This window comes from Microtus pennsylvanicus, chromosome 5 (assembly GCF_037038515.1).
Source record: "Microtus pennsylvanicus isolate mMicPen1 chromosome 5, mMicPen1.hap1, whole genome shotgun sequence".
Lineage (NCBI taxonomy): Eukaryota > Metazoa > Chordata > Mammalia > Rodentia > Cricetidae > Microtus > Microtus pennsylvanicus.
The window spans coordinates 27,597,635-27,610,922 of record NC_134583.1 but is presented as its reverse complement, the minus strand read 5'-3'; the positions used below and the strand labels follow the sequence as shown (position 1 = coordinate 27,610,922).

General features: G+C 40.6%; 1 protein-coding gene across 1 annotated transcript in view; it reads left to right on the top strand.

Moving 5' to 3' along the window:
* Nucleotides 1-9,317, top strand: part of Trpa1 (transient receptor potential cation channel subfamily A member 1) — a 48,047-nt gene extending 38,730 nt beyond the window's left edge. The window contains exons 22-27 of the mRNA XM_075974650.1: nt 395-524; nt 1,031-1,213; nt 2,617-2,685; nt 5,301-5,411; nt 6,982-7,079; nt 7,741-9,317. Of these exons, the coding sequence (XP_075830765.1) occupies nt 395-524; nt 1,031-1,213; nt 2,617-2,685; nt 5,301-5,411; nt 6,982-7,079; nt 7,741-7,939 (790 nt within the window). The 3' untranslated portion in view covers nt 7,940-9,317. The remainder of the gene's footprint in view (nt 1-394; nt 525-1,030; nt 1,214-2,616; nt 2,686-5,300; nt 5,412-6,981; nt 7,080-7,740) is intronic.
* Nucleotides 9,318-13,288: the final 3,971 nt, after the last annotated feature.

Here is a 13,288-nt window from a genome sequence, read left to right as displayed (position 1 = left end):
GTCTCAAAAAAGAAATGAAAGGAGAAAAAGAAAGAAGTGAAAGAGGGAAGGAGGGAGGGAGGGAGGAAAGGAGAGAGGGAGGGAGGGAAGGGAGGGAGAGAGGGAGAGAGCAAGGAAGGAAGGAAGGAAGGAAGGAAGGAAGGAAGGAAGGAAGGAAGGAAGGAAGGAAGGAAAAAACAAAAGAGAATCAGAAGAGGAGGAGGAGGAGGAAGCAGTCCAATAGTCAGTTGAAAAGATTTGGTTACTTGCAGATTTGCATTTGTTTGTACCAAAAGGCCTTGCTTTAGCGATTTCATCTGTTAAACCTCCTATCTAACTTACTCCACAATAAATACAGAATTAATACCCTTTGACACCAGAGTAAGCAACTGCTTTCTTCCTTTTGCTTTTCTAGGTTTGAGAACTGTGGCATTTTCATTGTTATGTTGGAGGTGATTTTTAAAACTCTGTTGAGATCTACAGGAGTGTTCATCTTCCTCCTATTGGCTTTTGGCCTCAGCTTTTATGTCCTCCTGAGTTTCCAAGTGAGATATTTACATCTCTAGTTGACTTCATTACTAGTAATATTGGAAACAGATATTTACACTTAAATCCTAATGGCTTAGTAAATTAATAACTTTATTTGGATAGTTAATGTTAAGTTGGGAGTGTAACCCTCAGCTCCTGGCATCCATCCCAGCCAACCTGGCCTGGTTTGATTTGACCTAATTGGATTTCTTGCATTGGCGGAGCTGCCCTTTTCTTATTATTTTTACTTAACAGTTTATATCTTATATATCTTTATTGAAGAAAAAATATAATTTTATCAGATTTTTCTCTGGTTAAGAAATTTATATTTAAGCATTAAAATGTCTTTTGTATTTACTTTTGTTGATTGTAGTTAATAATACTTCTCATGACTGTATCTTAAGAGCAGCATTGTGAATTTTAAAAAGTATTCTTAGTATAATTCTTATCACTTAGTCATCAGGAAACCCTTTTTCATGATAGGAGATTTTCATTTCCTGTTTCCTTTCCTTCTTTTTTTCAGGACGCCTTCAGCACTCCGTTGCTTTCCTTAATCCAGACGTTCAGTATGATGCTGGGTGACATCAACTATCGAGATGCCTTCCTAGAACCATTCTTAAAAAAGGAATTGGCATATCCAGTCCTGACCTTTGGGCAACTTATTGCCTTCACAATGTTTGTCCCAATTGTTCTCATGAATTTACTAGTAAGTGGCACCTCATTGTTCACTCTGTTAGTTACTTGGGACATTTAATAGTACTGACTTAGTTAGGGCTTCTGTTGCAGTGAAGAGACACGCTGACCAAGGCAACTCTTATACAAAAAACAGTTAATTGAGGGGGTTCACTTACAGCTTCAGAGGTTCAGTCCATTATGATAATGACAGGGAGCATGACACCGAGCCGGCAGACACGGTGCTGGGGTTGAGAATGCTACATCTTCCAAGCAACAGGAAGTCAACTGTCACACTGAGGGAAGCATGAGAAAAAGAGACCTCAAGGCTCACCCCACAGTGGCACACTTCCTCCAACAAGGCCATACCTTCTAATAGTGCCACTTCCTTTAAGGGCCATTTTTCCCCCCAAACTACCACAAATACTAAGGATTCTCAACCTCTTTAAGAATTTTTTTTCTGGGGGGCGGTGTATTAGTCAGCTTTGTGTTGTTACAAGAAACTTCAGAGGGCAGCAAACTTAGTAAGATACGGTTTAATACCTGCTGGTTCCCATGGTCCAAAGGCCCTGTGTCCAGATCATGAAAAGTTTCTTAGTTTTTACCTCCCAGCCTTTGCTGCTCTGTGACTACCACAGCTTCCTCCAGTTGGCCTGCATCTTCAAGGCACTTGCTCTGTCACAGCAGTCACTGGAGGAATCTCCTATCTCATTTCTCTGCCAAGTTCTCCCCACTCATTGTCACTAAAGAGACAGCTAACCAAAAGCTGATCATTTCAATTTAAAGGTGGGCCTGTTACATTTGTTTTTATGACTCCTTAGAAGCCAGACCAGACCCGTCTGTTCTGTATGCTTGGCTCACCACCATCTTGATCTCACCCAACTCCCATCTTCCCCAGGACTGTTCCATTTTTCCTTCCTGCCTCCAGAACTCCTGTGTAGGCTTTTCTTTCGTCCTGGAAAACCCTTCCACCACGAGCTAACTCTTTCTAATCTTTCAAAGTTCAGTCCAAGTGCCAGGGCTTTTGAGCAGACTTTCTTAGTCAATGGCTCCATCCCCATCACTTTAGTCTGAACTGGATGCTGCTTCCTTATCTTATGTCACTACTCCACTTTGGCAGAGATCTTGACACGGTGTGAAAAAGACATGAGGGAGCTCGGTACGACCTTTGACCTTCATGCCCGCTATTGCTTGAGAATACATACACAACACTGTGTGCAACACTGAATCTGCTAACACCGCCATTTTAAACTTCCTGGCCCCAGAAACGTAGAGAGAAAATTCACATTGTTTATATTATATGATTTGGCCCATGGTGTCTAGTTGCTTATATACCATTTATTCGATGGTATTTAGTTGTTGAAGCTTGAGTGGAAAGTAAGACTTGATTAATTGTATTGTTTGTTGTGCTTTGATTGATCTTTTGTCTTACTACAGATAGGTTTGGCAGTTGGGGACATTGCTGAGGTCCAGAAGCATGCCGCATTGAAGAGGATTGCTATGCAGGTATTATAATTATTAAACACGTATTGAAATCAACACTCTCATGAGTCCTTGTGTATAAGAAGAGCTGATTTACTAAGAGCCCTGTCACTTAGTGTGGCTATTTATCCATATGGAGAATTGCCGCCTGTGCCTGTTTGTGTGTTCTCTGGTATTCTTGTTATAATCAATAGATCAGAAAAAACACCCTGGAGTAATATACCCAGAAAAAATAGAGAAATTGTTTGACAACTTGTATCAGGTTAATGTATGATAAATTGGAGAAACCGGATTAATTACATGCCAACCCAAAAGCAACATTGGTTTGAGGGTGTGGGTGTGTGTGTGTATGTGTGCATGTATCTGTATGTATGTATGTATGTATGTTTATGTCTCTATATATGTGTATGCAGGTGTGTATGTATAGGTGTTTGTATGTGTGTATCTATATATGTGTATGTATGAGCATATGTGTGTATGAATGTGTGCAGTGTGCATGTGTGGATGTGTGTGTATGTATGTGTGTAGGTGTATGTGTCGTTGTAGGTGTGGTGTATGTGTGTGTACATGTGTAAAGGTGTGCGGTGTGCATGCGTGGCTGTATGTAGGTGTGTTTGTGTATGTATGTATGTACGTTTGTGTGTAGGTGTGTGTATGTGTGCATGTGAAGGGGTGTATGTGTAGGCGTGAGTATTCCTCCAGGCTGATCTTGAACTCTCTTTGTCACTGACTTTGGCCTTGAACTTATGATCCTGTTGGCCTAGCCTCTTGAGTGCTGGGCTGATAGGCCTGAGTGCCACCATAATCCAATATGAAGAATTCTTTCCTACTGCAGTCCAAATGTTCAGCTCAGGGGTGCTCCTGTTAGTTTGCCATGTGACCACACAGTCCATACACATGTTTTATGTTGAAGTTCTATCTAGATTTATGAAGCTTTGTTCTCTTGAGTTCTCTGTATTATATTGTTAGGCATTTTAATATAAAGTCCTTCAGAGTGAAAGACTTGTGGATGGGTCTTTGGCTACTGAATCTTGACGTAGTTTTTTTCTTTTAATGTTCTTAATGTCATTGTCTTTAAATTTCAACTGCGAATGGCACCATGGATGCTTCTGGAATATTTAATTATCAGTTGAATATATGCAACTAGAAACTTAAAAATTATATTATAATTAGCTCCAAAACACATATAATTAAGTACTCATTATCAAGGTGTGATTCCACCCACCATTGACTTATTTCTGTCTTGGCTCCACGCTGTCTTGCAAACTGGTCTTACAGGTGGTAAAAACCAAGTGAAATATCTTCCTATCAAACATGCTGCTGGCATCAGGGCTCCACCCTTTTCCTTTCTTCAGAATGGAACCTGACTCCAGTGTTTGAACAGTCTCATAGGCAAAGAGGCCTGGGGAGAGACAGTGTTTCCTTTAAAGAAGCTTCTTTCCTGCCAGTGTGTCTGCACTGCCTAGAGGAAGGGTGACTGAAAGCTGAAAGGTTGTGGGCAGTGTGGATCATGAGGGCCTGGAGATGTTGCTCTATGGTAAAGGCTTTGGCTAGCATTTAAAGACAGCGGGCTTGATCCTTAGCAAATTATCATAAAAATTAAAACAAATATTTAACCAGAATTGTAAGCAAAGCACCATACAGATGTCTTGAAACACAAACGACTTTACAGTCTGTAAAGGGTTGTGCACATCACAATAGTAAACGGTAAGCCACATAGTCAGTGCATCCTCCTTGGGGCACACTTCATTTGAGGCACTCTGCTCAGGACGGTCTTTACAGTTGACTGTTTCTAAAGGTCATTGAAATCCTAGGTATTGAAAAGCACTGTGAACTTAGATTAGAACATGAGTACCGCTATGCGGTTGTCACAACCACTGTTTCCAAAGAGACACCAAGGGCTGGAATACAGGAAATGTGAAAGACAAAGGGCTCCGTGGAAGACTATGTGAACTCTTTGCTGAGCATGCCTAAAGGCCTGGGTTGGATCCCCAGTACTGCTAAAAAAAATTAATAAATAACAGGGGAATTAAACAAAATACAAGCTCAAAACAAAAACATTAAAGAGATAAAATACTGTGCCTCCAAAAAGAAGTTATATTCAATATATGTCATGAGTAGAACTCTCTATATCTGCTAATATAGAAAGAAAAACCCACAGAAGGAGCTTGCATTTTTGTTTTCCTTTTGTTTTGTGCATTTACCTGCATTTGTCTTCTCACTTTGTGTCTCCCCGGCTAAGCCACCCTTCCTCTCCTGTCCTGGGCATTTCATACCATTCGCACTTCCCAGCAGTACTGAACTCTTGGCACTGTAACCCCCTAAGAGTGCAGGCTCTGCCATCCTCCTTGTATCTCCAATGTGGATTACAGCCCCTGAACACTAACCACCCACTTGCTTACATTAAGTTCTTCAACCATTTCTTCCACGTTGCTTGAAGAGTGCTTTCTGGCCTCATGGAGGATAAGGCGAGGGAGGGACAACTAGGTGACTGAGCTATGGAAGGTGGCGGGTGAAGGAAGCCAGCTCAGTCACTGTGTATGAATATGGACACAGGAATTCATTTTTATTATGCCCTTGAGGTGATAGTTTTAGATACTAATTAACAGGTCTGTCAATAAACCCAATGTGCGTTTTAGGTGGAACTTCATACCAACTTGGAGAAAAAGCTGCCACTGTGGTTCCTACGCAAAGTAGATCAGCAGTACACCGTCGTGTATCCAAACAGACCTCGGCATGGCAGGATGTTAGTAAGTACTCCTAAAGGAAAGCATACCAAGAGATGTTGCATGACATCCATTCACTGTGTTGGCCTCAGCTGTACTCCCAGGGAGGCTTTGGATCTACTCTGCCTGTGGGAAAGACGTGGTTCTGTTTTTGCAAGTGCACAGAACATATCAAAAAACAGGATGTCGGGAGGGAAACAAATGATCATACACAGCATCGCATCCCTGTGAGCTCAGGCAGACACATGGGCCAGCTGTACCCTTTTAGTAGCTGTCTAGCAGGGTAGGCGTTCTTCATCTGCTTTTCCTAATCACTTGCCACACACGTTTATGTGTATATTTATGTCCAGATGTGTGTGTCTAAGTGCAAATACAGAATGCAAAATAGAGAATATGCATGAGAGTGTCTACTTTAAAAGACATGAAAAATAATTAAAAGCCAGGTCAGTGTGGTGTAAGAGAGAAGAGCCATACTAAAACTCACAAGTTCCAGAACCTAACTTCCATGCCCAGACTGCTCATGTCTTACGACTTCTCTTCCTGAGTTCTTTAGGTGGATTTTACCTGTGTAATCACAAAATGATAATCTCTGCACAGCAGTTTAGGCTTTATTTTGTCTCTACGCTATCCCCTAACCTTGTACATGGTTTCAATCATCATCTATACCCAGAATCTCCAGTAACTTGTCTCTCTAGCTGAGAGCTTACTTTTAAGGTCCAGGTCCCCATGTCCAACTGACTACTTTTTGTTTCCACTGTCTGTCTTAAAGCTTCTTTAAATTTAGCACACTCAAAGGCAATCTTCACATTCACTGTCTTTCACCCTCTCTTCTCCACAGTGAAAAGGTTCCAGTGTTTTCCTAAGGTTCATTTCTGCAATTCATGTCCATGCAATTCGTCAGCCTGGGTGGGCCAGCCATCCTGGTTATACGGCATCCCCTTACCGCTTCTTCTTCTTCTGGCCCACTCTATTTCTATACAGAGTTCACTTGAGTTCCTCTGTGTCCTGGACCCTAGAATTATCTCACTCTTGACCTTCTCTAGTCAACTGTAATATAAAGGGTTGAGCTGGGGTACAGCTCTAGGCTAAAGAGCTTCCTCATCGTGTGCAAGGCCCTGTATGTTCTGTTCCTGGTACCAGGAAAAAGAGGGCACTAAGTTAAAAATTACTAAAGTTAAAACGTCTATATGTGAAATATTGTTCAGTAGTTGAGTTGTGATGACTAATGAGGCAGAGAATTTTCAAAGAATAAACACCTTGTATATGGAACGGTATTGCACACAGTGCAGATTGGGCACTTTGCACGAGTATTTGTAAAATGGTACAATGAAGCCCTTTCTCAGAAGCCCCTATTCCCTCTTCCTCTTATGCCTTCTATAGCATTTGCATTTTAACATCTTTCTCTTATAGATAACTTCGCTGTAGTTTTTGGCCTGATGGTTTCCCACGTAGACCAGGAGCTTTGTGAGGCCATAGTGGTAGCCTAGGAAAATTCATTCTGCGGAGCCTGATTTGGGGACTGAACTTTTGTGCATGCTCATGAAATAGTTCTAAATTTAATTCACCTTTAGTAACTTCCATGTTTTACCCACAGCGATTTTTTCATTACTTTCTTTGTACACAAGAAACACGGCAAGAAGCACCAAACACTGACATGTGTTTGGAAATAGAAATATTGAAGCAGAAATACAGGTTTGTATTTCTCCATCTACTGTCATATGAGAAATCAGATTCAGTTACATTATGATACTGGTATTTATTTTGTATATGAAATTAGGCTTTATTGAGGGACATTGCTCATGCAGTGAAAATCAAGAGACATTTTGTAGGACTGAATTTACTTGTGACAATTCGCCAGCCAGTTTGTCCTCCAAGGAATAAATAGGTGAGGATTAAATGCTGATTTCCTTACTACTGGGTTAACTATCATAAACTGTATTCTTCATAGTCATCTTAGTTCATATAACAGAAGCATAAGAAGAGTGGGAGGATTCCTTGAATAGCTACCTATTGGACAGGAGTTATGCAAGAGGGCTCTACAGTTTATCTGAGTTTAGATTCCCAATCAACTATTTAGTAGCTATATCCATAGGAAGGCGGCTTAACCTTTTTATGCAGGTTTCATATTGGTAACTGGAAACAATAGCTAGAAACAACAGCTAGTCACAAAGAAGACTGGAACTTAGGGAAACTCACTCCAGCTTCAGGAATGTGCTGGCAACTGTGAGGCTACAAGCCAAGCACAGGTACTTGGTATAAAACATTTCTAGTCCCTAGTCCTTGCTGCAGTCAGGGACTAAACATGGGGGTGGAGGGTTGAAAATAAGCTCATGACACATGTGTGCTCTCACAGGCTGAAGGACCTCACTTCTCTCTTGGAAAAGCAGCATGAACTCATCAAACTCATCATCCAGAAGATGGAAATCATCTCAGAGACAGAGGACGAAGATAACCATTGTTCTTTCCAGGACAAGTTCAAAAAGGAGCGGCTAGAACAGATGCAGAGCAAATGGAATTTTGTGTTGAATGCAGTTAAGAGCAAACCACACTAAATATTATTAGATATTAAATATTATAAGTATATTAGTCCTAAGTGTTATTCACCCAGGCCTTTAGTGGGATGCCTAATGGGAGTGGGGACTGCTTGACTTACTTCAGTGAATTTCAGTTTGGAAAATCAAAGAAACAGGAGTTTGGCAGATGCCGCTGCATGGGAAACTGTAGTTCCTACAAATTGTCTCTATATGCTCATATTTTCTGTCAACCACTCTGTATTGGGAATATCCTTTCTGACCTGTTCAAGTTGGACTTTAGTGAAGGGTAATCTCCTCTGACTGAGTTTGACTCATTTGAAAGCAAAGTCGTTAGAATACACATTATGAAGGACAGGAATAAATGAAACTATTAAGCCAGGACACAAATGTCAATATTAGATTCCTATTCAATATTTATTGATATAATGTAATCGTGTGACTATAGCTTATATATATATATATATACGGTGATATAGCATAACTATATAACATGAGATGTCTATAGTTCCAAGTATTAGATTCAAACTTCTCCCATGTAAGGCCTTCTTGTGTTAGAACCTGGGGTGGGACACTGTAATCCTGTCCCAATAGTCCTGCTCTTCATCTTCTTCTCATTAGCATCACTTTAAGACACTTAACTGAAGTCCTAATCAGCAAATGATGATACACGTGAATGTGACAGTAGCTGTGTGTTCCCCCTCTGCTTAGTCTGTCAATTGTGTTGGCTGTCAATTGTGTTGACTGTCAATTGTGTTGGTTGTCAGTTGTGTTGGTTGTCAGTTGTGTTGGTTGACAGTTGTGTTGGTTGTCAATTGTGTTGGCTGTCAATTGTGTTGGCTGTCAATTGTGTTGGCTGTCAATTGTGTTGGTTGTCAATTGTGTTGGTTGTCAATTGTGTTGGCTGTCAATTGTGTTGGTTGTCAATTGTGTTGGTTGTCAATTGTGTTGGTAGTCAGTTGTGTTGGTTGACAGTTGTGTTGGTTGTCAATTGTGTTGGCTGTCAATTGTGTTGGTTGTCAATTGTGTTGGCTGTCAATTGTGTTGACTGTCAATTGTGTTGGCTGTCAATTGTGTTGGCTGTCAATTGTGTTGGTTGTCAGTTGTGTTGGCTGTCAATTGTGTTGGCTGTCAATTGTGTTGGCTGTCAATTGTGTTGGCTGTCAATTGTGTTGGCTGTCAATTGTGTTGGTAAACTAGAACTGTTGCCCACAGGCTCATGCCTTTGAACCCTTGGACCTTGGTTGATGATTCTGTTTAGGGAAGTTATTCAACTTTGCTTGCTCTCTACATTCTGGGTGTGGGTGAAAATGTGACCAGTCAGATTCCTGCTCCTGCTACCATGACCTCTTCCCCATTATCGACTCTTGCTCTAGAGCTGTAAGCAAAAATAAACTGTTTTCCCTCAGATCGTGTTTGGTCATGGTGATGGTATTGTATTGTGGCAACAGAAAGTGACTTACATACCAATGGTCTTAATAAAGGATAAGGACTATACAATCATCCCTCAGGGACAGCAGTATGAATTTTTATTGCATTAAGTTTTATGAAAATTGCAAATGTCCTTTGTCAGATCCACACCTTTATTCTTTCCATGTGTAATACAAAGCTGTGAATTCACATATGCTAGCATCAAACTTCATATGGTGATTCTCATGTCTATTCTCTCACCAACTCCAGAAGACATTTACTCCATGAGCGTGACTTTGGCTATGCATGGTTTTATGTTATATGTGGAAAGTGTTGTTTCGAAAGTTCCCCCATTTTATTTATTTTTTTAAAAGGAAAACAAACTATCTTTCTTCATTATACATACCAATCCAAGTTCTCACTCCCTCCCCTCCTCCCATTCCCTTTACATACCCTCCCACCCCACCCCTACCCAATCCTCAGAGAGGGTAAGGCACATTGCTTTGGGGAAGGTCTAAGGCCCTCCATACTATATCTAGGCTGAGCAAATTATCCATCCAAAGAGATGGTTGCCCAAAAGCCAGTACATACAGTAGAGGTAAATCCTGGTGCCACTGCCTATGGCCCCTCAGTCTGCCCTAGCCATGTAACTGTCAACCACATTCAGAGGGACTAGTATGGTTCTATGGTTGTTCCTTCTCAATCTGGCTGGAGTTTGTTAGCTCAGGTAGACTGTCTTCATGGGTTTCGATGTCATAGTCTTGACCTCTTTGCTCATATTCTCATTCCTCCCACTCTTTAACTGGACTTTGGGAGCTCAGTTCTGTGCTCCAATATAGTTCTCTGCCTTTGTTTCCAATAGTTGCTGGATGAAGGTTCTATGGTGATTATTTAAGATATTCATCAGTCTGACTACAGGGCAAGTCAAGATCAGGCCCCTCTCCTCTATTGCTTAGGGTCTTAACTGGGATCATCCTTGTGGATTCCTGGAAATTTCTTTAAAACCAGGTTTCTTGCTAACCCTATAATGGCTTCCTCAATCAAGATAACTCTTTCCTTTTCCTCATCTCTGTCCTTCGTCCTTCTCCACTATCCCATGTTGAATTTAGAACAGATCTTGACTGCTCTAGTTTTGACTTTCCATCAAAGATTCCAGCATTCTCTCAGGCCCCTACTTCTGAAATTGACATGCATCAATGTCTGTTGAGGCATTCTTCCTAAGGAAAAACTCCAAGGTTTTATAGCCACACTAAAGTAATATCTCCCTAGTAAAATGCTTTCATGCTATCTCTGACGTCCCGAGTCCTTCCCCAGTATTACTAACTAAAGAGCAGAGATCATAGAGACCTCTCTCCTCCACAGCAATAGCATAGCCTTCTTTATCTACTTTAGCCACTTCTGGTAGGGACTCACTTTTCAAAATGTTTGTGATTTCTCATCTCCCTCCTCCTACTGTCTTCTGTGTAGACCACTCCCCCTCCAACTCTTTCAAAGTTTACTTTCTGTGGTGTCTTCACATAGAAATCCCTCTGAATTATGCTCCTGGTCTCTCCTACTTCTGCCCATGATGGTGACCGTTACCTGCCTCCTCCCCTTAACCAGGCACTACATAGATTTGTTTATGGCTCACTTCAGTCTTAGGTGACACAAACTAGGACACATTTCTTTCTTCACTTTTTTCATACTTTGTGTGGTTTCTAGAAGAACACTTTGCACATAATTGGTGCTCAACAAATGCAAACACCAATCAACAAAAATCAGTGAAAATGACAAGTACAGAAAAAGGAGGTAAGGAAACTGCCCCAAAAGTGGCTTATGCCCTTGTGCTATGTCCCTGTCCTACTCAACAAAAGACATCTTCCTGAGGAGTGCAAGTTTCATGAGAGCCACGTGACCATGCTTTTCCTTCTCACTACTTTGAACTGTGTGATACACACACACACACACACACACACACACACACACACACACATTTAACTATGGTCAGAATGGACAATAGAAAGAGTTTGTACTTCAGAATAGAACAGTGTGTCAGTGTGTATGCCTGCAGACTTTAGTTCCTATTAGTTCAGTAACTGATTTTTCTCATCTCTACATTGATGACAATAACTTAGACCCCTTGTGTAATTGGCAAGATTAGACAGTGTGTACCCAGGATATCTAGCCAAAAAATGCTAATTTAAGAAAACTGGTGCAGTAGATAAAAGTAGACATAAAACTTTGGAAGTTTTGCATCCTGCCAATTAAATCTTTAATTTTCCTTGAAGTTAATTATCATATTGCTATAAACTGAAGTTCCCAGATACTCCTAGAGCCCATTATTCAGGATATAATATAAATCACACATATTGTGAAAATATTTCATTAAAATAAAACTTCTCAACATTTTAGACTTATTTTTGCCCCAGATGGATATGAACAGACATTGCTGAGCACTGACCACCGAGCAGCATCATTGAGCATTTTAAACTATCTTAGACATTTTATAGGATCAGGTTAAATAATAACAAGAGAAAGGTTTGTGAGGGTTCCTGTCGATCAGACCCTGTTAGAAACCCACATCTCAACTCTTGAGATTCTCAAAACAATATGTAGATGTTGATGATAGCTCCTGTTTTATGAAAATCCTCGTAATCCTTCCAGGTTGAATGCCAAACCTGCAGTCACATAACAGACAGGGACATGACTACACCTTTCCTGATTTTGTGTTCAGTCAGGCACCTACATTTTCTCTTTAAAAACAAACAAGAGAAGGGGACATTGTTCCACCAATGGCTTCCTGCTTAGGTTATTGAGAGGACTCAAGCAGAGAAGGAAACATTGTAATTGCTGGTATTAGAAGGTTGGGGGATGACACAGGACATGCAGGCAATGAAATCAAGAGTGCAGGCTTGCCTTCTCGGAGACCGCCCAGTGCCTTCTATTCTGTAGCTGGCTGTTAGATTAAATAATATCACATGTCTCACAGAGATACCCTAAAGATTAAATGAGTGAATAGCAGTACAATATTTGAAACAGTGACTTGCAACATAGCACTCAATAAATACTATGGAAAATACATTAGTTACAAAGATCTGAAAATTATGCATTTATTTAAAGATTATTTTTCTTCTAGACAAAGGAAAATAAAAACTATGCAAATCTATCTCAAAACTTTAGTGATGTATCATATCTTACAACGTTTTCCAGCTTGGCTCCAGATTTCATAAGCATAATTTGATTGATATACTCAATGCGCCATCACTATCTCATCAGGCCGCAAATGACATGTTGTAAGTTGTTAAAACTGAAACAGGCAAGTTGCTTCTCTTACTGTGACTCAAATAGACTCTTAGTCACCTGATTTCAAGGGAAGATGATTCATAAGAAGGTTAAAAATTGGGCATGGGGGTAAAAGAAGAAAATGAAGAGAAAACACGGAATTTGAGAACTAGGTATAAATATTAGTGCTTATATGCAATCCCCCAGCTTCTCTGTCAAATGTATTTAAGCCACAGGCTTATTTGAAATGATACTTTTAGGCACAGTTCTATTTTAAAATGCAGTTTAGACATTGTTGCATCCTTTCAAAAAAATGAGCCATCGACTGTGATGAGAAAACACTCTTTTTAAACGACCCCAGTACTAAGAAATATTTATTAAACCACTTAGTCAGAATATGCAGTGAAAACTGGGACATGCCCAGCTTTCTACCAAACTCTGCTTCAAGATCTGAAATGTCTTTGGGAGTAAACTGAGAAAATCAGGAACTGAAGAACTTCCAGATCACATGTAGACACGACGCCTCCTACCCAGCGACGTCAGAGTCCAAAGGCAGAGGACTTGTTTCCAACTCCACGGGGCTTTCCATTCAGCTCACTGTATAGTGTCATGATGGATGACGCTTCATTGTGTCATGTTGGACCACTGCAGCCTAAAACATCTTCATTGCATGTGTGTGCTCACATGCATCTGGGTACA